Source organism: Symphalangus syndactylus, chromosome 5, assembly GCF_028878055.3.
Source record: "Symphalangus syndactylus isolate Jambi chromosome 5, NHGRI_mSymSyn1-v2.1_pri, whole genome shotgun sequence".
NCBI classification, from domain to species: Eukaryota; Metazoa; Chordata; class Mammalia; order Primates; family Hylobatidae; genus Symphalangus; species Symphalangus syndactylus.
In genome coordinates, this window is record NC_072427.2 from 101,241,432 (window position 1) to 101,269,417 (window position 27,986).

At 40.1% G+C, this 27,986-nt stretch overlaps 2 protein-coding genes and 1 long non-coding RNA gene across 7 annotated transcripts in view; 2 read left to right on the forward strand and 1 right to left on the reverse strand.

Moving 5' to 3' along the window:
• On the reverse strand, positions 1–27,385 carry LOC129482881 (uncharacterized). Its single transcript, XR_008657845.2, has 11 exons — positions 27,123–27,385; positions 22,990–25,290; positions 20,190–20,326; positions 11,251–11,291; positions 10,042–10,153; positions 6,251–6,327; positions 5,001–5,162; positions 4,527–4,636; positions 2,893–3,040; positions 657–775; positions 1–379 (listed from the first exon to the last, which is right to left on the reverse strand). It is a non-coding gene; the product is annotated as an uncharacterized lncRNA (long non-coding RNA).
• LOC129482880 (THUMP domain-containing protein 1-like) lies at positions 11,947–13,340 on the forward strand. Its single transcript, XM_055279392.2, has one exon. It carries the CDS (start codon positions 12,460–12,462, stop codon positions 12,778–12,780), a length of 321 nt encoding a protein of 106 aa, XP_055135367.2. The 5' UTR covers positions 11,947–12,459; the 3' UTR covers positions 12,781–13,340.
• N6AMT1 (N-6 adenine-specific DNA methyltransferase 1) overlaps positions 27,362–27,986 on the forward strand; it is a 245,331-nt gene continuing 244,706 nt past the window's right edge. For 2 of the 5 annotated variants that reach the window (XM_063640650.1, XM_063640651.1), the window contains exon 1: positions 27,362–27,529. In XM_063640650.1, the coding sequence (XP_063496720.1) occupies positions 27,396–27,529 (134 nt within the window). In that variant the 5' untranslated portion in view covers positions 27,362–27,395. The remainder of the gene's footprint in view (positions 27,530–27,986) is intronic. The other 3 variants (XR_010121208.1, XR_010121209.1, XR_010121206.1) reach the window with 2 other exon arrangements.

Here is a 27,986-nt window from a genome sequence, read left to right on the forward strand (position 1 = left end):
TTTTAACTAAATATTTTATTTAATCCCCAGAACTACCCTATGAGGTGGGTACTATTGTGATATTCATTCAACAAATGAGAAAATGACAGTTTAAAGACGTTAAGGGCTGGGCATGGTGGCTCACCTGTAATTTCAGCATTTGGGAAGGCTGAGGCAGAGGATCGCCTAAGTCCAGGAATTTGAGACCAGCCTGGGCAACATAGTGAGGCCTTGTCTCTACAAAAAAATTTTTAAAATTAGCTGGGCATGGCAGTGGCTTGCCTATAGTCCAAGCTACTCTGGAGGCTGAGGTGTGAGGATGTCTTGAGCCCAGGAGTTCAAGGCTAGGGTGAGCTGTGATCAAGCAACTGCACTTCAGCCTGGGTAACAGAGTAAGATCCTGTCAAAAAAAAAAAAAAAAAAAAAAAAAAAAGGTTAAGGCCACATAGCTAGGAAGAGGTAGATTCTTATCTGATAACTCATGCCCTTAAGGATCAAACCAAGTCAAAGGGCCAGGCATGGTAGCTCACGCCTGTAATTCCAGCACATTGAGAGGCTGAGGCAGGAGGATCGCTTGAACTCAGAAGTTCAAGATCAGCCTGGGCAACATAGTGAGACCTTGTCTCTACAAAAAATACTAAAAATTTGCCAAACATGGTGATGTGTGCCTGTAGTACCATTTACTCTGGAAGCTGAAGCAAGAGGATTGCTTGAGCACAGGAGGTCAGGGCTTCAGTGAGCTGTGATTGTGCCACTGCACTCCAGCCTGGGCAACACTGGGCAACAGAGCAAGACCCTGTCTCAAAACAAACAAACAAAACAAACAAAGGGTACAAAGTTTCAGTCAGATAGTAAGTTCTGGATATCTATTCAACAGCATGGTGATTATAGTTAGTCATGATGTATTGTAGACTTGAAACTTAATAAGACAGTAGATAAGTGTTCTCACCACACACATAAAATAACTGTGAAGTGACAGATAAGTTTGATTCAATAATTTCACAATGTATACATATACCAAAATATCACATTGTATACCATTTAAAATATTACCTAAGATAATAAACAAATATATAAATAAAAGTTAACCAATAAAGCAAACGAGTTAAAGCATTTGTACCTCTCAGCATTCTAGAACCTGATGTTCCTTAATTGCCCTCCTCTTAACAGAATTTAATATGATGGTGTTTTTAATGGAGCATACTGCCTACTTGATATGGGGTCATCACATGTTTCTTTCCACAAAATACTACTTTCTGATCTCTTTCTCATCACCATACTGCCTTCCTTTATCTCTCCTTTATCGCTTTTATCTATTATTTCTTCCCTTAACCAACCCCATTTTCCCAGCTTTTATCCCATTTTCCTTGTCCATGCAATTAGCTTGTCAGGAGCACGCAGCATACCCCAAAACTCCAGAAAGCTGATTCTCAGGGCTCCAGAGAGTGGTAGTCCTTGAGTCAGAAATGAGAGACCAGGAACAGAGGCTGGGAAAACAGAACTGTTTTCCCTCCTGCTTATTTTGTTTTGAAAATTGCTTCTAGCTCCCATTTATCTTGGTGTAATTATCAAAATAAGAAAAACACCTGCTTCACATAAAATTAATGGGCTCTGTGTAAATTTATTTGCATTTGGGGGTAGAATATTCTGAAAAAAATAGAAATTGAGATCAAATGGTCATTTATTTTGGCTCTTACCTTTTAGGAGGTAAGTGGGTATGATCTCATTTACGCTTAATTACTTCCTTAGAGGCCCATCTCCAAATATAGACACATTGAAGGTATTAGGGCTTCTGGGTATGAATTTTGGAGGGATACATTCAGTTCATAACACACAACTTAATTTTTTTAAAAGATTGTAAGTAAAATGATGGAAAAAGGTAAAATATGCTAAATATAAATCCAAAAAAACCTAGTGTTATGGACTGAATTTGTCCCTGCAAAATTCATATGTTGAAATCCTAGCCCCCAATGTGATGGTATTAGGAGGTGGGGTCTTTTGTAGGTAATTTATCACATCAAGGTGGAATCCTCATGAATAGAATGCATGCCTTTATAAAGGGATCCAAGAGAGCTCTTCAGCTCTTTTTCTGCCATGTGAGGATACAACGGGAAGACGGTAGCCTGTAACCTGGAAGGAGAGCCCTCACTCCAACCCAACCATGCTGGCACCCTGAACTCAGACTTCCAGCCTCCAGAACTATAAAGAGTAAATTTCTGTTGCTTAGAGGCCACTCAGTCCATGGTCCTTTGTTATAGCAGACCAAACTGACTCAGACACCTACTATACCTATACTAATGTCAGACAAAATAGGTGTTCAGGTAAAAAGCTTTACTAAAGATAAAAAGGAACATTTCCACAATGATAAAAATTCAATTCACCAGGAAGATATAATTATTCTAAATTTGGTCACCTACTAGTGTTACGTTTGAATTCTATGATGCAAAAATTGAAACAGCTAAAAAAAAATAGACTTATCCACGATCATAGTGGGAGACTTCAACACACCTCTCTCTGTAACTGATGGAACAAGCAGACAAAAATAGATAGGGCATAGACATTTCAAACAATGTGAAAGTTATCTTTAAAGGGCTAGGACCAAAACAAAGACAAAGATAATATATGTCCGTATATATTATAGCGGCAGTAGCTATAGGGGCATATATTATCTTTATTTTCAGTTACAATTTCATTTTACAGAAGGAGAAACCAAGGCTCAGAGAGGTGAAATAACCTTACACAGTCCAAGTGGTAGAGCCAGAAAATTCATTGTTTCTTAAAAGTTTAGAACTCACCAGTGAGTTTCTTACCAAATAAAGATAATATATGCCCCTACAGCTACTGACAATGGGGCAAAGATAAGACTATCAGTATTTTTGAATTTGACTTATGGAAATAGATATTAGGTCTTACAGGCATGAGAAATATATCTTAGTGTGATGAAATTCAGAGAAATCCAGCTACTCGGGGGGCTGAGGCAGGAGAATCACTTGAACGCAGGAGGTGGAGGCTGCAGTGAGTGGTGATCGCGCCACTGCACTCCTAGTGACTCAAAATTATTCTGGAAAATATAAGCAAAAGATGTGAGATAGCAGTGGGAAAGAGAACAAAGTGACATAAAGCCCACTAAATTATTTAGTTCAGGGGAAATAAGGGCATTGAAAAATATAAGAACTCAATAGAAGAAAATAAATATGGCCAGGCATAGTGGCTCACGCCTGTAATCCCAGCACTTTGGGAGGCCGAGGCCAGTGGATCACCTAAGGTCAGGAGTTTATGACCAGCCTGGTCAACATGGCGAAACTCTGCCTCTACTAAAAATACAAAAAAAAAAGAGGCAAGAGAATCTCCTGAACCCGATAGGCAGAGGTTGCAGTTAGCCAAGATCACACCACTGCACTACAGCCTAGGTAACAATGTGAGACTCCATCTCAAAAATAAATAAGCCCAGAGAAAAAATTTCAATCTATTCAATTAAAAGTGGGAAATTGAAATGATAGTCAAAAACTTCCCCTCTCAAAAAAAAAGCCCACCCAGATGGTTTCACTGGTGAGTTCTACTAAACTTTTAAAAAACAATGAATTTTCTGGCTCTACCACTTGGACTGTGTAAGGTTATTTCACCTCTCTGAGTCTTGGTTTCTTCTTCTGTAAAATGAAATCGTAACTGAAAATAAAGTGCTTAGCACAGTGCCTGGGTAGAAAGCATCCACTAAATACTATCATTTCTGCTATTTTTACTACTTTTACTATTACGATTGCCACTTCTACTACTATTATTTATGCATCTTTAGAATCTCCTGAGTCCCTGACAGCTACTGACATTGGGGCAAAGATAAGTCTATCAGTATTTTTAAATTTGACTTATGGAAATAGATACTAGGTCTTGCAGGCATGAGAAATGTTTCTTAGCATGACGAAATCTGGAGAAAAAAGTTTGAATGAATTCCAAAGTAAATCAGAAGTAATAGTTGGTGGCACTGCTAATGGAGCTGAATGCATTAGAAAACGTCAGTTATAAAAACTGACTGATCTGGGTGTGAGATCAGTCCAGTTACAGTACTGCCCAGTGACAGTAAGTTAGAAAGAGGAACGGGATAGGAAGAGCTCATTCTTGTCAGTGATTTACTGGCGGGAATAATGGATGACATTGCTAACTAGGTGCCTACTCCAAGCCCCTACATCCTTGCTTCTGTTTAGTAGAGAGCAAACTTCATTTGGAAGTTTGGCTTTGCATATAGTCACTGCTCAAAAATATGTTTATCGATTTGTCAATTTTGGTCTATCAATTTGTCAATTTTGGTCTATCAATTTAAGAACTTCAATAGCTTTGTCAACTTATCAATTAGGTCATTCATGATTTGTCACTCTTCTTCAGATAGCCAACATTTTCAAAATTGACTTCTTTACTAATATCAGATCCTCAGACTGTAAAGACTCTACTAATAAAGTGAAATTCACGCCAGGGGTTTGTGTTCCTTATTATGAACAAATGAAAGAAAATTTGCATTATAATCACTCTCTACAAAAACAGGGTGACCAAATTACCTTTCCAGAAGCTTGACTTGAATTTAGTGTTTACTGAGAACAAGAGAAATGAACACCTGAACAGGCAGGAAAACATATGAGGATAAATGCCTGAGTTCACAGCAAAATGCCTGGCAAGAGAAAGAATGTTAGTGTGAAATATACAGAAATTTTGGTTATAAATTTTCCCACCAAAGTTTCACTTCAAAAAACAAACAGTGCAGACTAGTTGTTTCAGAATGGAAAAAGAGTGTACCTTAGGAACTAGTTCAGGAGGATATTTAGTTCTCTTGCTTTGTTTTTTTCAATCAATCATGTGACTAGTTTGTGTATTTCCTTTCCTTGGGGAAATATTCTAACTCTGATCCAATGTTTTTTAAAAGCTCTTTCATTGTGTGCAAAATATCTTTGGTTTGTGAATTTACAAAATGTTCTTAACCTCAGAGAAAGTAAATAAGTTAGATAAAATTAAAATAAGTCCAAATCATTAAGTACATTTTTTGAAATCCCTCAAGTGTAGGAAGAATGCAGGTGGAACAGAACAACAGTCAGGCTTGGGCCAGAACCTAGAGAAATCTCCGAAGATGTCAAAAATGATTTCATATGAAGAGTTGTGTCCTTTTTTTCTTTAGGACTTCTTCAAAAGCAGAGGAAGGGCTGGAGAAAAACATGAAAAAGAAAAGCTTATCAGAACTCAAGGTTTGGCAAGAATACTTTCCCAAGCCCATCCAGCTTACCATCAATGATAATTCAATTTCAATCAAATCAAAGAGAAGGTGCTATGCTATGTGCTGAGCTTGTATAGAAATATGAACAAGACTGTATGCTCACCCACATAAGCTGTTTAAGATGATGAAGCGGGGTTACAGATGAAAGATAATAACTATAAGATTTTATGAGATTATAATATAATAATATTATGGAGAGGATTTTCAAGCCATCTTCTCCCAGAAGTCTAAGTGAGAGGAGCTCTATCTCTCACCTGTTCAAATCCTTCCTATCCCTCAAGGGCAGTGTTAGTCCCACATGTGGTTCAGACTCTCCAAAACTTTCCAGCCCGTTGTTGTTTATATCACAGATGTGAGGCCATTATAAACACCTCTTGATTTGGGTTATAAAAACAGGAAAGGAGTGTATTTTACTCTGAGGGAGAAGACAGCATAGTATGCAGAGGCAACAGAACAAAGTGGTCAAGAGAACAGATTTCAGGGCCAGCTGACTGCTACAAATCCCAGGATCACCACTGGGGAACACTGGAAAAGTTACTTAATCTTTCTAAGCCTCAGTTTCCCCACCTTCAAAATGGAAATATTAATTGTTCCTACCTCATGGAATTGTGAGAATCAAATGAGGCAGCAACTGTACTTAAAATACTAGGGGGCAGGTTGGGCGTGGTGGCTCACACCTGTAATCTCAGCACTTTGGGAGGCTGAGGTGAGCAGATCACTTGAGGTCAGGAGTTCAAGACCAGTCTGGCCAATATGGTGAAACCCCATCTCTACTAAAAATACAAAAATTATCTGGGTGTGGTGGTGCACACTTGTAATCCCAGTTACTCGGGTGGCTGAGGCAGGAGAATCACTTGAACCTGGGAGGCGGAGGTTGCAGTGAGCTGTGGTTGCACCAGCTGTTACTCCAGCCTGGGCAACAGAGCGAGGCTCTGTCTAAAAAAATAAAAAATAAAAAATGAAAAACACAAGGGGGCACAGTCAAGCACTGTGGCACATGCCTGTAATCCCACTTACTTGGAAGGCCAAGGCAGGAAGATCAGCTTAGCCCAGGAGTTCGAGTCCAGCCTGAGCAACACAGGAAGACCCCATCTCTAAAGAAAAAATGAGGTGGGGGAAATAAATATTAGACATATAAATGTTTGTTGGTTATGACTAATGTTCATCTATGCATTCCACAAATGTTCCTTAGGTGCCTTTTCTCTGCAAGATGCTGTTCTAGGCACTAGATCCCAACAGTGGATAAAACAGACAAAGTTCCAGACCTCATGGAGTCTCCATTCATATGTCAACCAGAAAACAAGCTCTATGGGGAAAGAGAGCATATAAAATATCATTTTGTATTTCCTATGGTGCTTTACACAAAATAGACAACAAGAGTCTGTGAAGGAATTTTAAGTGGAAGAAGGAAGACGTGCTTGGAAAATCTTGCACTCCTGCACAAAGAAAAAAATTATGTGAACAAACCATCTGTATTCTATGAAGGTCTTCTAGAATCTAGTCCTTTAATATTTCATAAAATTCAACTCCTTGGTAATTTAAAATAGAATGGATTACACAAAGTTTCCACTGCACCATGCCACGCTTTGCTTGCGTGGTGGAGAAGTGCATGGCATGAAAAACATATCTGGATTATGATGCTCAGCCAGGTGAGCTCAGGTTACTTGTGTTTCATGGCCTTTCAGTCTGGAGCTTGATTGCCAGTTGGAAGTCTTGGATTGGCTCCTTGATCTTAGAGCTACAGGAGGTTAGCCATGCGGCCAGAGTGACTGCAGGAGGCCAGGGAAGCTCAGGGATGCCTAGGTAAAGAGTTTCACTTCTTTAAGACTTGGGTTACTATTAAAACACATTCCTCAAATGCCAGGTGCGGTGACTCACACCTGTAATCCCAGCACTTCGGGAGGCCGAGGTGGGCGGATCACCTGAGGTGGAGAGTTCAGGACCAGCCTGACCAACATGGAGAAACACCGTCTCTACTAAAAATACAAAATTAGTCGGGCTTGGTGGCACATGCCTGTAATCCCAGCTACTCGGGAAGCTGAGGCAGGAGAATCGCTTGAACCTGGGAGGCAGAGGTTGTGGTGAGCCGAGATTACACCACTGCACTCCAGTCTGGGCAACAAGAGCGAAACTTCGTCTCAAAAAAAACAAAAACAAAAGCAAAAACACATTCCTCTAGGACAGTTAGTAATTTGGGCTATTAACAGTTATTCAGTCTTCACAGAAATAAGGACCAGATATATTCTCTTTTTTTAAAAAAAAAAGAACTTTGGCCAGGTATGGTGGTTCATGCCTGCAATCCCAGCACTTTGGGAGGCCAAGGTGGGTGGATCACTTGAGGTCAGGAGTTTGAGACCAGCCTGACTAACATAGTGAAACCCCATCTCTAGTTAAAAAAAAAAAAAAAATAGCCAGGTGTTGTGGCACATGCCTATAGTCCCAGCTACCCAGGAGGCTGAGACAGGAGAATAGCTTGAACCCAGGAGGTAGAGGTTGCAGGGAGCTGAGATCACACCACTGCACTCCAGCCTGGGCGACAGAATGAGACTCTGTCTCAAAAAAGAATAAAAATAAATAAATTCAGCCTAATAATAAAAATAGTTTTGTTCATTGTAGGCAACTGGAAACTATAACTTTACCTACATCCACAGTCTTAAGAGCAAGTGTTTAGAATTGTAGAATAACTTAGAGGTAGCTTGAAAAAACACTGGCCTAGGAAGTCAAGAGGGCTGAGTTCTAGTTTTGACTAAGTAAGCTGACTGAACTTAACAGAAATAATTCTCAAGCCCCAGTTCCCACATCTGTAAAATGTGAGTTCTTAGGTGCCCCTTCCATCATTTTTTTAAGTACTTATGAAATAATTATCCATCATATACCCACCTCTTTAATACAATATTTAGAACAATGACCTTGTATGATAGTGTCTTAGTCTGTTTTGTTCTAGTACAACAAAATACCTGAAACTGGGTAATTTATAAAGAACAGAATTTTATTTTCTCACAGTTCTAGGGACTGGGAAGTCCAAGATCAAGGCACCAGCATTTGGTGTCTGGCAAGGGCTTTTTTGCTGTGTCCTTATATGGGGGACATCAGATGGTCAAGAGAGACTAACTCCCTCCATCAAGTCCTAGTTTGATGGCATTAATCTATTTATAAGGGCAGAGCCCTCATGACCTAAACACCTCCCAAAGGGACTCACCTTTCAGCACTGTTGCATTGGGGATTAAGTTTTCAATACATAAATTTGGGGGAACACATTCAGGCCATAGTAGATAGTTACATTTGACATTGAGGAGATTAAAGCTCAAAGAAGCTCATTTATTTACCCAAGGCCATAGGCTATGGGGCAAAGGTGTGATTTAAGGTTATCTGCCAACTAAATCACATCCTCTTCCTCCCAAAGTATAGCTGCCTTTAATTTGCTGGTATGTGAAATAGCTCTGGGTTTAAAAAGAAAGAATGACTCTGACAAAAAAAATCTCATTGCCTACTTGACCCTTTTGCTTAAGATTCACTCTGCTCTGTCACTTAACTATAGGGCAATTTTTTTTTTTGTTTACATTTCTGCAGTGAATAGGTTACAAAGTTAAGTCTTACCTAGAGAGGGTATCTGAGTTTCATTGAATGGATATTCAGAAGGTTTGCTCTCAAATAAAGGGGATCTTTATCTTCTTTCCACTTGTGTTCCAATGATTGTGAAGAAGTGTAATCAGAAAGTAAGATGGCATGCAGATCTAACTTACCCATAACAAACTCTCAAGGACTGTCAGGCATATCATTCATTATGCCAGTCACACCCTAGCAAAAGGAAGTTGTCCACCCATTCCCCTCACTGACGGGCAGCCTTCTTAATGAACATCTTTAATTGGATTAGGAGTAAAGGCCTGTCTGTCCCATCACCAGCCAATCCATAAACTAGTGATTGGGCTAAAATGTGACCTGGCCAATAAGTCTGTGCTCTAACAGGCCAGAATGCCTGTTTCGAGAGCCTGAATTGTGAAATACAGAAAAACAAGCCCTTTGGTGGACAGGGGAGCACAGAGAAGACAACAGATGCACAGTATCTTCACATTAACACTGGGCGCTCAGAGTGAAATTAATGGACTTCTACTTCTGAGGATCCCAGACTTGTCTTGGGTTCCAAATCACTTCCCCTAGAAATTGTTCTATTACAAATCCTGTTCTTGGATTTCTAAGAGATGCTCTTTCTCAAATATATATATGTGTATGCGTGTGTGTGTGTGTGTGTGTGTGTGTTTATACATATATATCATACTGATACATTAAAATTCTTTTAATTGTTGGAATAGGTGACTCTCTATTCCTTAAAACCAAAAGAACTGAATAAAATTCTGTAAAACTATTTTGTTAAACTATATACTGTAATTCTACTCTGTTAAATAACACTGAAATTAGTAGGGATTTGGCACCTGGTCTGTCAGTTCCAAGGCCTGATTTATAATTGCTGCATTATACCACCTGAAATTCTTTTTGATACTCCAATTGGCTCAATCATACTCATTTAGATCAGAAGAATTCAGTAGGACTTTCCAGCAAGAGATATCCAGTACGCAACTTACCTCTCAGCTCAAAGACTACCATTTTCTAAGACCAATTCCATATTCTCTGGGGGGTGAATTTTAAGCATTTGGTTTTAATCCATCTATAACTTCTACACCAGAAGAAGCTGAAATATTTTAAGTATGATGAAACTATATGTAAAGATATGTGGTACTGATTATAAAAGCAATGACTGCTCTTCCAATAGGGCAAACAAACTTCTTCTCTTTAGAGGCTTCTTTGCTCACCTAATGAAGATTGGCCAGTAAAGCTGAGCCAGAGGGTTTCCAACCTCTGACTGAGTCAAGGCACTCAGCCTTGTTGTTTTTGCTTCCATCAACAGTAATGAGTTCTGCATGCCTTAGAAAAGAACAAAGCACTTGGTTATTTCCCAGATTTTCACTCTCAATGTTCCTACCCCATCTAGCTCATCTGATGCTTGGAGGAATCCTTCTTCACATATTTAAATTTAATGTTAGCATTTCCTTCATTGGCTCATTAACTGCCCTCTGGTGCAGGTTAACCAATGACCCTAAAAGAGGTCTCCAGTTGCTCTGCAAGGGTGATGAGCAATTCTCACCCTGCACTTCAGCCAACAAAAATGTTGTGCCATTTTACAAGCAGCAGAAGTCCCAAAAGGCCACACGGTTCCATGGTCTGATATATGCAGAAGAATAATAAAAAATTTTATGGCTCTGGGGAAACCAATCAATCCCAGGAGTGCCCCAAGGCAGGTAAAGTTGGTGTGTCCTCACTCAGCCTCCTGCCTTGACAACTTTACCCGAGAACACTTAGACTTGCAGTGCATGGTCTGTATCCTGGGTTTGAGATAAATACATGCACCAGATTCTGCCTATATGCATTCATAGCTAACTGTATCTTATCTTAGAAATCAGGGGAATTGTTTATTTGAAGCATGAAACCTAAGTTAATGAATGGGATATTTTTGTATTGTTGCAAAGCCAAGAAATACACATTCTACTGCGTACTGGGGAAAAAACAGGACATGTGCCAATGGAAGTCCATTTAGGATGTTAGCCTCTGATAGCAGCTGACTTCCATCTTATCCAAGCACTCTTTCAAAAGTTTTCCCTACTTTCTGATAACTTTTCTCTCTCTCTTCTTCTTCTTTTTTTTTTTTTTGAGACTGCATCTCACTCTGTCGCTCAGGCTGAAGTGCAGTGGCGTGACTATGGCTCACTCAGTCAATCCTCCCACCCACCTCCCAGGTAGCTGGGACTACAGGCACACGCCACCACATCCGGCTAATTTTTTTGTATTTTTTTGTAGAGACAGAGTTTTGCCAGTTACCCAGGCTGATCTCGAATTCCTGGGCTCAAGCGATCCGCCCGGCCCTGATAACCTTTCTGTACATATACCACAATGATAAATGTACACGGATTTGTCAGGAAGTGGGGAAACTTTTCATTAAAACACCGTAACTGGTCTATACTTACATCAATTAGTAGATGCAGCCCCTAGATGAGTGTGGCAGCCCCTACAAAATAAAGTAAAAAACTGGTGATCAGTGGGGGGAGGGATGATCCAAGTAATTTAAAGAGAAATTCTTCCACTAACAATCATTTATGACACTTATTTACTTATTGAAATTATAAAGTTCATACAAATTTTCTGTTCTTTTCTTTTTTTGGAGACAAAGTCTTGCTCTATCTCCCAGGCTGGAGTGCAGTGGCACGGTCTCAGCTCACTGCAACCTTTTGTCTCCTGGGCTCAAGTAATTCTCCTACCTCAGCCTCCCAAGTAGCTGGGATTGCAGGCATGCACTACCACACCCAGCTCATTTTGTACTTTTAGTAGAGACAGGGTTTAGCCATGTTGGCCAGGCTGGTCTCGAACTGCTCGCCTCTAGCCTCGCCCACCTCAACCTCCCAAAGTGCTGAGATTACAGTTGTAAACCACCACGCCCAGCCTAAATTTTCTTAATATATATTTTTTCATGCTTAGTGTCAAACCATGAGCCTCATGTCCTAGGTGATATTTAGCATTCGCAAAATGGTATGGAGTGCCCAGAAGGCAAATGTTTTGTCTTTTACCAAACATACATCACTTTGCTTTTGCATATATATATACACAAGACTAATATACATACGTGGTTTTTTCCACACCGAACTCTAAGGTGATCGCCAGGCAAAACATAATTGCTTTCGGATCCTGTTTAGTTTCCTAAGATTTCTTGATCACACAAACATAAATCTGGTCCAGGAAGCTGCACTGGCTAGATGCCTTCATGAAACACTAACAGGATTTCAAAAGAAATTTGTTTCTTCGGAAAGAGAAAGATGTGTCCATGAAGCCTTTGTGAGAAGACAAAAAACACTTAAGTGATTCAAAACTGCTCATGGTCTGTAGGTAAAAAGGCATATGTATACCAAATGTTGAAGCCATCATACTTCTTCTATTCACACCCCTAAACCGCGTAGAAGTTCACCAGGAGGTGAGGACGCCAACAGCAGTGGAGAAACATCTCTCTTTCCTCTCAGCGTGCACACATCACGGCGGCTGCCGCCCGGCAGCCTCCTCAGCCTGGCGGCGGGAAGCACAGAGGCAAGGCTCAGTATGTGCTGGCCAAGCGAGCTCGGCGCTGCGAATCTGGCGGGCCCGGTCAGCCAGAGCCCAGGCTATGGGGCATCCTCATCACCTGCAACATGAACCAGCGCAAGTGTGTGGAGGAGGCCTACACCCTGCTCAACGAATATGGCGACATGTACGGGCCAGAAAAGTTTACAGACAAGGATCAGCAGCCCTTTGGAAGTGAGGGAGATGATGATGATGTGGAGGCTGCCTTGAAGAAAGAAGTTGGTGACATTAAGGCATTCACAGAGATGAGCCTAAGAGGATTCCAGTCAGTGGAAAGTGGAGCAAATAACGTCGTCTTCATCAGGACACTTGGGATGGAACTTGAGAAACTGGCGCATCATATTCTCCAGGATGTGTACAAAACCAAGAAGACTCGAGTTATTCTATGAATGTTATGCATCTCAGGCACATGCAAGGCTTTTTTAGAAGATATGAAAAAATATACAGAAACATTTTTGGAACCCTGGTTTAAAGCTCCAAACAAAGGCACATTTCAGATTGTGTATAAATCTTGAAATAGCAGTCATGAGAGGTGAAGCCAGCTGGACTTCCTGGTGGAGTGGGGACTTGGAGAACTGTTCTGTCTTACAAGGGGATTGTAAAATGCACCAATCAGCACTCTGTAAAAATGCACCAATCAGTGCTCTGTAGCTAGCAAGAGGTTTGTAAAATGGACCCATCAGAGCTCTGTAAAATGGGCCAATCAGCGCTCTGTAAAATGGACCAATCAACAGGATTCTAAAAGTAACCAATCGCGGGGAGGATTGAGAAAAGGGCATTCTGATAGGACAGAAATAGGACATGGGAAGGGACAAATAAGAGAATAAAAGCTGGCCACCCCAGCCAGCAGCTGCAACCCGCTCAGTCCCCTTACATGGCTGTGGAAGCTTTGTTCTTTCGCTCTTCACAATAAATCTTGCCGCTGCTCACTCTTTGGGTCTGTGCCACCTTTAAGGGCTATAACACTCACCACAAAGGTCCGCAGCTTCATTCTTGAAGTCAGTGAGACCACGAACCCACTAGAAGGAACCAACTCTGGACACTGTCACATGAATACAGAAATTATCAAAGAATTGGCAGAATAGTGTGCACCCTCAATTCAGAAAATAAAGTGGATCTCACCAATCCACAGTACATGGTGGTAGTAGAAATCATGAAAGTTGTCTGTTGCCTGAGTGTCGTGAAAGATTACATGTAGTTTAGAAAATACAATTTCCAGCTGGGCGTGGTGGCTCACACCTGTAATCCCAGCACTTTGGGAGGCCAAGGAGGCAGGCAGATCATGAGGACAAGAGATCAAGACCATCCTGGCCAACAGGGTGAAACCCCATCTCCACTAAAAATACAAAAATTAGCTGGGTGTGGTGGTGCGGGCCTGTAGTCCCAGCTACTCGGGGGGAGGCTGAGGCAGGAGGATTGCTTGAACTCGGGGGTGGAGGTTGCAGTGAGCTGAGATGCTGAGATGGTGCTCCAGCCTGGCAACGGAGCATTTAAAAAAAAGAAAAGAAGGCTGGGCGTGGTGGCTCACGCTTGTAATCCCAGCACTTTGGGAGGCCGAGGCGGGCGGATCACGAGGTCAGGAGATCGAGACGACGGTGAAACCCCGTCTCTACTAAAAATACAAAAAAATTAGCCGGGCGTGGTGGCGGGAGCCTGTAGTCCCAGCTACTCAGAGAGGCTGAGGCAGGAGAATGGCGTGAACCTGGGAGGCAGAGCTTGCAGTGAGCTGAGATCACGGCCCTGCACTCCAGCCTGGGCGACAGAGTGAGACTCCGTCTCAAAAAAAAAAAAAAAGAAAGAAAGAAAAAGAAAATTCAATCTCCAGGAGGTGATAAAGAGCTCTAAGGATCCATCACAGCTTAATTCAAAGCAGGGAAATGGGAAAGAAGGTAAACTGGAAGCTGCTGACAAATCAGATCAAAACAACACAGCAGAAGGGAAAAATAACCAGCAGGTACCAGAGAATACTGAGGAGCTGGGGCAGACAAAACCGTCTAATCCGCAGATGGTAAATGAGGGAGGAACTTGCAAATCAAGTCACAGAAGGGTCCAAATCAAATGAAAATGATCTCTCATAGGAGGCCATTTGGTGCTGGAGGTGGGTTTCTCAACTGGGCTCTATGAGATGTTGCTGGGTTTCCACCTTAAATTGTGACTAAAAATAGTTTTTATTTGTGTGCTGCATTATGCTATTCTCACAGTAGTGAACAATGATTTCACAGCCCTGTTAATCATTTTGTTAGGGATCTTTCAGCTCTTATGGTATTATGTAGAGGCAGACCCATGTGCCACACTGTTGCAAAGAGGGGAAGATGGGAGGAGAGGGGGACGTTGGCCTCTCCCAGGCTCCTCTTATGCAGTGCCAGCTGACTCACTGTAGTGAACTGACTGTGAAGTCGAAAATCAGAGGGGAGTTTTCATTCGAAGGAAGGAGGTTTTACATGCCACAGCTCAGCTGTCCCCCTGCCACTTTGTTGTAAACATTGCAAAAATGTGGATCAAGTAAGTTAGAAGTGAATTGTTTGAAGTTTTTGTACTTTGTGATTTTCTTGTTTGATTATGTACATGTGTATATATATATATACACACACACATACTTTTTTATTTTTTTTGAGACAGAGTCTGGCTCTGTCACCCAGGCTGGAGTGCAGTGGCTTGATCTTGGCTCACTGCAAGCTCTGCCTCCCGGGTTCATGCCATTCTCATGCCTCAGCCTCCCAAGTAGCTGGGACTACAGGCACTCGCCACCATGCCAGGCTAATTATTTGCATTTTTTTTAGTAGAGATGGGGTTTCACCGTGTTGGCCAGGATGGTCTCGATCTCCTGACCTCGTGATCCACCTGCCTCGGCCTCCCAAAGTGCTGGGATTATAGGCGTGAGCCACCGTGCCTGGTCTGTTTTTATATTTTATTAACATTTGTGTGTAACAAAGCTGACAGTTCAGTGCTGCAATTTTGGAAGGCAAGATGTGAGAAAGAAGAGAGCCATTTTAAGCACAGAGCTACAGACATTTCTGAAAAGGTTGGTGATGAAGAATTTTGGTCTTCTGAGTATATTTCAGTATTCTAGTGCAACAAGGGACACAAAGAAATTCTGTCTTTATAATGAAAGCTACTCCTCAAGGGTTTTATATGGACTCAGTCCAAGCTGTCCTATCCCATTGTGCATTGTCTGTGGCATGCAACTTACAAAACTAGAAATTGTAACTATAAATCACAGCCACTTGACAAGAAAGGATATTCATTATTTTCAAATGGCTTTTGGACTATCAAGACAGTAAGGCTTTTGTTCAAAAATCACATTTCGTCAAAAGGTTTTGGAAGCAAATTATTTAGTAGCAGAACTTATCTCAGGAAAGGAAAATACGCATAGTCGATGAGAATCTAATAACATTAAAATGCTGGGACAGGATGCAGTACAAAATTGAAAAGACTTTATTCTCAGTAAGTTGATTTACTGATGATATCTCATATGATGCTAAAAAGGTTTTGTGTCATTAATTGAAAAGCAGCAGCTTCAGGCCAGGCGCAGTGGCTCATGCCTGTAATCCCAGCAATTTGGTAGGCCGAGGCAGGAGGATCACAAGGTCAAGAGATGGAGACCATCCTGGCCAACATGGTGAAGCCCTGTCTCTACTAAAAATATAAAAATTAGATGGGCGTGGCGGCATGTGCCTGTAGTCCCAGCTACTCGGGAGGCTGAGGCAGGAGAACTGCTTGACCCCAAGAGGTGGAAGTTGCAGTGAGCTGAGATACGCCACTGTGCTGCAGCATGATGACAGAGCAAGACTCTGTCTCAAAAAAAAAAAAAAGAAAAGCAGCAGCTTCTCTATCCAGGATGATGAGTCAACAGGTTTCACTAATATTTGTCATGCTGTAGCATTTGTAAGATTTGTAAATGATGAAATTCAAAGAAAACTTTTTCTATTGCTAGGAGCCTGCCAAAACAAAGGCCAATATACAATGTTGTGACATCATATCTGATAACCAGGGGTCTGTTACCTACACTCCTGGTGCCCCATCAGTGGTTGTCTCCATAAGTCATTTTGCATCATTAAAAAAAAAAGGAAAGAAATCCTGATGTTGACACTATAGCACACTGCTTTCTTCACAGAGATGCTCATATCAAAAACTTGAAGACACAATGACGTTCTGAATAATGCTACAAAACTGGTTACCTGTATCAAAGACCCATTTATGCAAAAATGTTAAAAAAATAAAAACACCCAAAACAAAAACCTGGACAAACAGCACATAAACCTCCTGCACCATACAGACATCCAGTGGCTTATCAGAGGAAGAGTTCTCTACAGGACATTTGAGTTAAAAGGTGAATTGCCACAGTACTTACAAGAAAACAGCCAGCTTTTGCTGAGTGCTTTGGAAATGAAAAATGGCTACAGAAACTGGTCTATTTAGCAGACGATTTTCATCACATGAACAAATGAACAAGTCTCTGAAAGGTTCTGGGGAAAATTTTTTTTCTTTTTTCTTTTTTTTTTTTTTGAGATGGAGTCTCGCTCTGTCGCCCAGGCTGGAGTACAGTGGCGCAATCTCGGCTCACTGCAAGCTCCGCCTCCCGGGTTCACGCCATTCTCCTGCCTCAGCCTCTCCGAGTAGCTGGGACTACAGGCGCCCGCCACCACGCCCGGCTAATTTTTTGTATTTTTAGTAGAGACAGGGTTTCACTGTGGTCTCGATCTCCTGACCTCGTGAGCCGCCCGCCTCGGCCTCCCAAAGTGCTGGGATTACAAGCAAAAATTTTTTTTCTTAAAGTGACAAGAGTCTTAGATCGAAAAGGCAACTGATTTGCTACCTTGCCAGGGGAATTATTGAAATGTTTCTGCATCCACTTGGACTTGAAAATGAAGAGTACAACTCTCAAATCTTGCTATAACCCACCTGGAGGAACCACAAAACACAATTAAGTAGTATTTTCTCTCCTTTTCCCAGCACTAGTATATGACTGTATGGGGAACCCTTTCTCCAAATCTGCTCAGCTTGAAATTTTGTCTCTGAAGGAAGAGAATGAACTCAGCCCTAGTCTGACAGTCCTACATTTCTGTGAAATAAGAGTATTCTTCAACTTAGTGCTCACACTCACACACCATGAGGGTTCCCTGCAGGGGTTTCCTGTATTTGAAAGTTTTTTCAAGGCCTATTTTTGGGTAAAATAATTGAAAAAGGCAGACACCAACAAAGTCTGCAAAGTAAACTGTCCAGATTAAGCATATTAAGGAGCTGTAAAGTTAGCTTGTGGAAATGGGCTTATCCTTCAGTTTTAAAAAGTTAGGAAGTAGTAAAAATGTTAGGCTTCCTGAACAAGTGGCTATGTTTATTTAATGGCTAGTGAACATGGGAACATATTTCTATCCTCCTAGCTAGTGGTTCTGTTTGGTAAACCAGACTAGAATGATTTGAGAGGCGCAAAGAGAATAGGCAGGACCTTCCTTCTATAGCTTTACATATTTAGAATATTAATTCTTAATGGCGTTGAAGTTACCTTGAAAGGATTGATAAGAGGTTTATTAATATTATTTAGGGGAATAGGGAGGATAGAATTTTGGTGCCTTCTTCCGCAGACTTGCTCCAAGACAAAGATTCTTTTATTTTGATAGTGCAAGACAAAAGGACTCGGAAAAAAATTGACCATATGCCTACAGAACATACAACTATGTGGAACGAAGTTGTTTTTACTTTGTGAAAGCTGCCACTGTAGGGAAATATTTTGATTTTGTAATTTGCTTTTAATTGCCTTTTATATCTATTTGTATTTGGTAAGGCTTGGTTGTTATACAAGCTGTTCTTTCCCAGCTACAAAATCCTGTGTTCGTTTGTAACCTGAACTCATTAAAAGACTTGTTTTCAGGTTTATCAACTGTTTATTTTCACTGACATTTGAGCATGCTATTTTATAAATAATGAGATTCCAGGGTAGGAGGTAAGTGCTTTTTATTCCCCTTTAGTTTTTTCTTCTAAAAAAATTATGTCAGTTAAAAAAAAAAAACCTGCAGTCTTGTGGTTTAGAAAACTTGTTTAAATCTATAGAGAAAAGAATGTCAAACTTTGTATTTTAAAACATGTTTCTCTAAGGTTAAACATGGTTTTCAAATGTTATTTTTACTTGTACTTTGCTTTTGGTACAGCCAAATATCAATCTTGTTTTTCATAGTTCCTGATATTTTCAGAAAAATCAAAATAAACTTGTTCCCCACACCCAAAAAAAAAATGTTTGCCAATGGTCTAGGAAGCTCTAACCTAATCATTCTATTGGTAGCATAGTCTATTCCTAACCAGACACACATGTGTTAATAAAGCCACAAGGTTTAGGTCTTTCCTAATGGCTTCAATTGGGTGATTTTTATCCAAGCAAGCTGCCTCCTCTTTTTAATTCTGTGTCTTCCCAGTAAGTATTCCTACACTAAAAGGAAAAAATATGTTTTTCATTTTACCAAAAAAAATTACCTAAATTAAGGTTTTTATAGTAACAATGTCTTCATAGGTATGGACTACTTTTCCTTCCTTTAAAAAAAAAAGCAACAGAACATCCACAAAGGTCACTTTCACCCACCACAGAAAACCCTACCTCCCGCCATCCAAAAATGCCACCTTTGAGCTGCCAACAGGATTTCTCACTATTCCTTAGGCATTCCTCCAGATATTTTTTTCAAAGTCTGACTTAATTCACCACAATTTAATTTGAGATTTGTAGAGGTCAGACTCTAGCAAAATATGACTACAAAAAAGGGAGATGCTAGTTTTAAACTGCATAAATATATATATAAATAAATCCATTAACTCAACTGCAGTAGTCTAATCATTAATCAATAATTATCAATTGACATTAGTAACCTACATTATATTAATTACATCATTACATATAATTCATCTGTTTAGAGCAACACTGTCCTATAGAAATAAAATATGACTTATATATGTAATTTAAGTTTTCCTGTAACAGCATTCATAAAGTTAAAACAAGTTAAAATTAAAATTAGTAATATATTTTATTTAACCCAATATATCCAAACTAGTATCATTTCAACATGTGATCAATATTTTAAAATTATTGCCAGGCACAGTGGCTCACACCTGTAATTCCAGCACTTTGGGAGGCTGAGGCAGGTGGATCACTTGAGGTCAGGAGTTTGTATCAGCCTGGGCAACATAATGAAACCCTGTCTCTACTAAAAACACAAAAATTAGCCAGGCATGGTGGTGCACGCCTGTAGTCCCAGCTACTTTCGGGAGACTGAGGCAGGAGAATTGCTTAAACCCAGGAGGAGGAGGTTGCAGTGAGCTGACATTGTGTCACTGCACTCCAGCCTGCACGACAGAACAAGATTGTCTCAAAAACAAAACAAAACAAAAATTATCAAGGTATTTTGCACTCTTCTTTACAAAATCCATAGTGTATCTTAGACTTCCTGCACATCTCATTACATTCTAAATACATTTCCAGGGCACAGTAGCTCCAGGTGGGGTGGACAGTGCAAGTCTAGAGGGTGCTGGGTTAAAGGGTTGGACAAACACTGCGTGAACACTACCAGTTCTTCCAGTCTTCAGTGTGCCCATAGATGTCAGAAGGTTAAATTAGTCTCTTATATTCACTTAGGTTTGTCTCTTTACAGAATTTGACAACTAGTGGGTAAAGTTTAAACTGCTTTTAAGTTGGTATTAGTTGCACCATGTTAAGAAAATAAAATCAGTGTTAATTTGCTGTATTCTTCTCCTATTGCTACTATAACAAATTATCACAAATTTATTGGCTTAAAACAACACATATTTATTATCTTACAGTTCAGGAGATCAGAAGTCTAAAACAGGTTGGCATGGTTGTGTTCCTTCTGGAGGCTCTTGGGGGAATTCATTTCCTTGCCTTTTCCAGCTTCTAGAGGTGGCCTGCATTCCTTGGCTTGGGGCCCCTTCGTCCATCTTCAAAACAAAACCAGCAGCATATCATCTTCAAATCTCTCTCTCTTTCTCCTCTGTTCAAACATCATATCTCCTATCTTATTTCTGACTCTCTTGCTCCCTCATAGGAGGAGCCTTCTGATGACATTGAACCCACCTGGTTAATCCAGGACAATCTCCCCACATCGAGATCCTTAATTAATCATGTGTGCAAACTCCCTTTTGCCATGTAAAGTATCATATTCACAGGTTCTGGGGATTAGGATGTGAATATCTTTGGAGGACCACAGCAGACAGAATTGTCTACCACAATGAAATAGGCTGATATGCTCAACTCAGATCTACAGGTGAGATTTTATCACAACACATCTAGTTATGACATAGCTATGGCAAAAACTAGCTATGCCCTAGATCAGTGGTCCCCAGCCTTTTAAGCACCAAGGACCAGTTTCGTGAAAGACAAGTTTTCCATGGCCAGGACGCAGAGGGGATAGTTTCAGGACAAAACTGTTCCACCTCAAATCATCAGGCATTAATTAGAATCTCATAAGAAGCACACCACCTACATCCCTCGCCTGCGCACTTCACCATAGGGTTTGTGCTCTTATGAGAATCTAATGCCGCCGCTGATCTCACAGGAGGTGGAGATCAGGCAGTAATGCTCATTTACCTGCCACTCACCTCCTGCTGTGCAGCCTAGTTAGGAACAGGCCACAGACTAATACCTGTCCATGGTCCAGGGGTTTGGGACCCCTGTCCTGGGTTACTCTTTGTTTCAATCAGTATTTCATAAAAATAAAAATGTAATGTAATAAATATTACATGCATGCTTGGCGTTTGTGTTTAATAAGTGAATGTGGTGGTTTCTAGAATTTAAGTATATATGCTTAGTGAAAGTCAAGATGGTAGGTATATGAGTTGAATCTGGAAAGAAAGATTCTTCAGCTGTGTATTACCTATTTTTTAAGCTGCTGTTCCGAATTTGCCAGGAAAAATCTTCACCTTCACACTCAAGTAATTAGTACCACATTTAGCACGGAGTATACTTTGTCACACGGATGTGATAAAATTCTTTTGTAAGAATTTACTCTGCTAAATACGTGTGATGAAGTAAAAAACATCTTAAATCAACAAATATTTAATAAGAATATTATGAGGAAGACACACTGCCCAGTACAAAATATACCATAACTTAAACTACAGATTTAACTTTCTTAAGAATAACGACTACTATTAAAATTTTCTTTCCTTAGCAAATCAGTGCAAGCAAACAGGTAATTTTACTTCCAAACTATTCATTGATTCCACTGGAATACTGCCCTTTAATGCTTTCTCTTCAATTTAATCTTATTTGGAGGTTCTATTTACACACTGAAAGACAAAACTGAGGCAACAATTCCAATTTTAAAACATGTGTTCCTGAACTGTCTGGACCAACATCTGAGTTTGTGCCATCCCTGTGTGCTCAGGCTCCAAGTCTCTTGTCCTTGGGGGATGGACAGATACACCTTGACTTGTGATGGGGTTATGTCACAAGAAACTAATCATAAATTGAAAATATCTTAAGTTTAAAATGCATTTAATACACCGAATCTACAGAATATCGTAGCTTAGCTTAACCTTCTTGAAACATGCGCAGAATCCTTACATTAGCCTACAGATGGGCAACATCACCTAAAAACAAAGCCTATTGCATAAAGTGTGGAATATCTCATGTAATTTTTTGAATACTATACTGAAAGTAAAAACCAGGATGACTGTATGGGTACTCCAATTACAGTTTCTACTGAATGCTTTTCACTTTTGCACCATCATAAAGTCAAAAAAGCATAAGTGGAACCATTGTTAGGTTGGGGACCATTTCTATTCCTCAGCTCATGCTGCAATAACAAAATACCATAGACTGAGTGGCTTAACAACAGACATTTATTTCCACAGTAATGGAGGCTGGAAGTCTTCATGCACCAGCATGGTTGGAGCTAGATCCCTCTTTCTGGCTTGCAGATGGCTGCCTTCTCACTGTGTCCTCACAGTGGCAGAAAGAGACACAGGAAGCTCTCTGATGCCACTTCTTTTAAGAGTACTAATCCCATCATGAGGCCATGGCCTCATGACCTCATCTAAACTTAATTTAGCTCCCAAAGGCCCCATCTCCAATTACCATGACATTGGGGGTTAAGGCTTCAAAATACGAATTTTACAAGGATGTAATTCAGTCCATAGCATGGAATATGCAGGACCTAGGCAACAAAGGGCCTCAGGGTGATGGACCTAATCTGGCAAACTGGATCAAACTCAGCCCTTTAGTCACCCTCCGGCTTTCCTGGTGGCTTCTTCCAGATGCCCCAGGCTGTGGGGAGAAGAGTAAATGTGATTACTGCTGAAAGCTTATTTCTCAGGTTCTCTAAATATGGGTTCAATGTGCAACCCTCAAAGGGAACTTTCTACCCAAAACTGTAGCTCTGCAGCTAAACAATTATATTCTTGAAATGATGTCTTGGGGACTGAGTTTTCTTAAGTAACACCTCTAAGGAGAAACCAAATGCCTAGCTAGCAAGATGACTTTCTTGCCTAATTTTACTTTTTAAAATATTTTTACTTTTCTTGAAATAGAAATAAATAGTTTAATAGAAATAAATAGAAATAATAAAAAAGTTTTATAAGCCAGGGAAAAATTCACTTACCAATTCTTGAACTACAACATCACTGTGCTGAAAAGAGAAGTAGATGATGAGTATGTATATAACACTTTCATGAAAATTCAATTCTAGAAAGACACTAAATTTCATTCATTGTTTGTCTAAAGAGAAAGTGCAAGCATAGAAATTAATGGGCAAGACGGCCAAAAAGTAACTGTTCTAGTGCTTTATTCTGGATAAACGCAGTGTAATTACGATTCTTGTGAATTTCAGGAAAGCATGATTTAATACTACAGCAAGGGTGCCATTAAAATGTGGGTATTAACTTTCCAATAATTTCTAGAAATTGAAATGGAATCTATTTGGCAATAACATGACATTTTGACACCAGTGAAAATATTTTATGTAGTTATGTAAGTGATAAAAATAAATGCTTTATAAAAATGTATCCAGAAGGACTTATAACTAGGAAAAAACAATCATAATTAACAAGATTTTGTGAAGTGTGCAGCAGCCAAAGACAACTTTAGACCAGCTGAAGGTGATGAGGTCATTTCTGGTCCTAAGTTCATAGAATCTGACCACCTGTAGAGATTTTTTTTTAAAGCACTTAAAAGTATTAATTTTCCAAATATGGAGAAGCTGAGAGAGTCTCCCTCTTTTTACGTGACTTTCTATTGTGCCAATGTAATGGAATCAAATACACACTTCAGCTTTTTAAGCAGCTGTTCCTATGGTGCAGGAGTAAATGTGTAAACTCTACCAGTACCAGCTGGAAAAAAACATGAATCTATTATTTCCGAATGTATTATGAAGCCTAGATTTTGTTTCCAGGATAGAATGTGTCCAAAGCAACCAAATTAAGAGGAAGATTGTGAAATTATCCAGTGGATAAGGAACCATCTTGACATTTCAACTGGCTGATACAAACAAAGCTATATGGGCAGGTAACCAAGCTTCTTGTTGCATGAATTGTGCAGAGTCCACCACAATACTGAAGAGATTCTTTTTACTATTTTTAACTGAGATCATTACAGCACAAGACTCTTAACCACAGTAACGCCAAAAGAATAAGAAGCAATTTTATCAAGTATATTTCTTTTTCAACATGAACATTACTGATCTCTAATTTCATAATGTCTACTGAGGATTTCTAAGTCAAATAATAATAACTATGATGATAGTAATAACAATAGAAGATATTTCACTAAAACATGCATATCTTTTGGTTCTACTTTTAAATATAATCTTAATAAAATTATATTTCTAAGTATTACCAAATAAGGACAAAAGAAGTTTTAGTGTATCATAGTGTTTTTCAAAATAAAATTGATCTTTTAGAGAAGTTTTAGGTTCACAGCAAAATTGAGTACAAAGTAGAGGGTATTCCCATCTATACCCTGCACCCTGACACACATACGTAGCCTCCCGGACTATCAGCCTCATACAAGAGAGTGGTACATTTGTTACAATCAACAAACCTACATTTATACATGTTTGTGACCCCAAATCCATAGCTTACATTAGAGTTCATTCTTGATGTTGTATATTCTATGACTTTGGACAAATGTATAATTACATGTATCCACCATTATAGTATCCTAAACAATAGTTTCATTGTTCTAAAAAATCCTCTATGTTCCATCTACTTATCTTTCACTCCTCCTTAACCCCTGGCGAGTATTGTTCTTTTTACTGCCTCTATAGTTTTGTGTTTTCCAGAATGTCATATAGTTAGAATCATACAGTATATAGCCTTTTAAGAGTGGCTTCTTTAACTTAGCAATATGCATTTAAGTTTCCCCCATGTCTCTTCATGGCTTGATAGTTCATTTCATTTTAGTTTTGAATAATATTCTGTTTTCTGGATGTACCACAGTTTATTTACCCATTCACCTAGAGAAAGACATCTTGATAGCTTCTAAATTTTGGCAATTATGAACAAAGCTGTTATAAATACCAGTGTGCAATCTGCATATACTAAAACCCAGCTCATCCACTTCTAGGTTGACACTCAGGAAACTCTTGTACAACATCAGGAGAAACTATATATAAAGAAAGTTAATCATGGCCCAGCACAGTGGCTCATGCCTGTAATCCTAGCAGTCTGGGAGGACAAGGCTGGCAGATCACTTGAGGTCAGGAGTTTGAGACCAGCATGACCAACATGGTGAAACCGTCTCTACTAAAAATACAAAAATTAGCAGGGTGTGGTAGTGCGTGCCTGTAATCCCAGTTACTCGGGGGGCTAAGGCAGGAGAATCACTTGAATCTGGAAGGCGGAGGTTGCAGTGAGCTGAGATCATGCCACTGCACTCCAGCCTGGGCAACAGAGCAAGACTCCATCTGAAAAAAAAAAAAAAAAAAAAAAAAAAAAGACAGTTAATCACCATGTTGTTCCTAATAGCGAAAACTTGAAAAGAAAATCTTTACCAGTAGACATTTATCCAACCCAGATAAAAGATATTTTAGTCTAGGCACAGTGGCTCATGCCTGTAATCCTAGCATTTTGGGAGGCTGAGGCTGGAGGATTGCTTGAGCCCAGGAGTTTAAGACCAGCTTGGGAAACACGGCGAGACCGTCGTCTCTACAAAAAAAAAAAAAAAAAAAAATTAAAAATTAGCCGGGAGTTACTAGGGGAGCAGAGGCACGAGAATAGCTTGAATCCGGAGGCAGAGGTTGCAGTCAGCCGAGATCGCGCCAGTGCATTCCAGCCTCGGTGACAGAGCAAGACTCCATCTAAAAATAAAATAAAATAAAATAAAATAATCTGGGAGTGGTGGCGTGCACCTATGGTTCCAGTTCCAGCTACTCAGGAGGCTGAGGCAGGAGGTTCGCTCGAACCCAGGAGATCAAGTACAACTCTTTCTCTCTTTATATATATATATATATATATTTCATATTTTTACATAATAAAATTCTATATGGCAGTTAAGAGGAGTAACCTAACCATATATCAAAACATAAATCTCATATAATGTTGACTGAAAAAGAAATTTGAAAAATATGTCCAACCTAGTACCAGTTATGTAAATTTTAAAACAAATACACCATATGTTGCTTATAAAGATATGAATGTTTATAAACGTATAAATGCAAGATCCATGTTTTTACATGGATTAGATGAACATACACTAAATCCACAGGAGCCCTGGAGAGAATGTTACACAATTAAACTGAAGGCAAGTAGAGAAAGAACATCCATCTTATTTGTAATATTTTAGTTCTTGTATTTAAAAAATATTTTAAGGAAACATGAGAAAATACTGTCATTTCTGGGTTTAAAACTTGGGGTTTTGAAATTTGTAACCCAGCCGGGTGCGTTAAAGGCTCACACCTGTAATCTCAGCACTTTGGGAGCCCAAGGCGGGTGGATCACCTGCTGAAGTCAGCAGTTTGAGACCAGCCTGGCCAACATGGGGAAAACCTGTCTCTACTAAAAATACAAAAATTAGGCAGCCGTGGCTGCAGGCGCCTGTAATCCCAGCTACTCCGGAGGCTGAGGCAGGAGAACCGCTTGAACCTGGGAGGCAGAGGTTGCAGTGAGCCTAGCTCGCGCCACTGCACTCCAGCCTGGGGGATACAGCGAGACTCTGTCTCCAAAAAAATAAATACATAAGTAGAAATAAAATAAAATAAAATTTGTGACTCAAATACTTTTCTGTATTTTTATTTCTCAAATTTAAAAAACTAGCTGTAAAAATGTTTCATTGCGAAACAAATTTCAGAAATCACTCAAAAAGAATGCAAATACTTAGTCTAATAACTTATAGATGTTCCAAAACATCAAAGATCCATTCACTCAAAAAGGCACCAAGCCCAGCCAGTTTTAAGGCTTTCTACCTAATGTTCCAGAAACAGTGTCCTAACTCATATAATGAGGGTAGCGTAATCTTGGTAAAAAAACGGAGCCAGATTATTAGCCTCCCCAATTCAGCAGTGTATTAAACCGCATCATCTTGCTTAAGGTTTATAAAAAGAGTGCATTCATGATTCATCAGGAAGGCAATTTATAAATACAGTAAAAAAACGAGAAAAGTCTTCATCTTTATAGCGTAAAGCTTAAAGTTCAGCTGACAAAAAAATAGTAAAATTTATTATGTATTTTTTCAAATCCTTGCAAACTAGGAATAAAACAGAATTTCCAAATATCATTAGAAAGAAGAAAGAACATTCACCTTAGTCAAAAACAACTCAGAATGCCCACTAGCAGGTTCTAGTTCACAGAATAAAATTTAAATGTTCCAAAGAAGAAAGCAAATGTCAATAGTCACGGATTATACAACTGTCTACTTAGCAATTTCAAGGAGAGCCACAGACAAATTTAGAATTAAGACCCAACAACACACGGGTCGCCCGGAACTCCAGCCCCACTCCAAGGCCTGCGCTTGAGGGCATGCGCATGCGCGCGCCCTGCGCACGCGCATGCGCATGGAACGCAGTGAACGACTATGGCAGGGCAGAGCTTCCCTACGCCGTTCCACGGGCACGTGGGCCGCGGCGCCTTCAGCGACGTGTACGAGCCCGCGGAGGACACGTTTCTGCTTCTGGACGCGCTCGAGGCGGCGGCTGCCGAGCTGGCAGGGTGCGAGGAGGGGAGGGGCTCTGACGGGAAAGGGTTGCAGCGTTCTGAAGAAGTGCGGTGGAGGAGGGCCGGAACGGTGACTACCACCGCCCTGAGCCGGAGGAGGCGGGGTCCACTTGCAGATGATTGACAGCCAGGGCGCCGTAATTGAGAATTTTCCTGTAGATACAAGTAATGAGTGTGCCGGGGACGCATCTCCTTTGCCAGGGGGCTGCTCTGTCTCATGAGCTCCCTGACTGCTTACCATGCAAAGGCGTATCTTTTCCTGTCACCTGTTAATCTGAAGATCACATGTCCCTGAGAGAAGCGATGGTATAACACGTTTGGAAACAAAATATTCCGGAAACATTGCTTATTAATGTTAATTTTTAAAGTATTACATATTAAAATTGCGTGGTATTATTTGATTTACTCAGCACATAGAAAGCACCCTTAACAAACATGAAAGAAAGTTGTG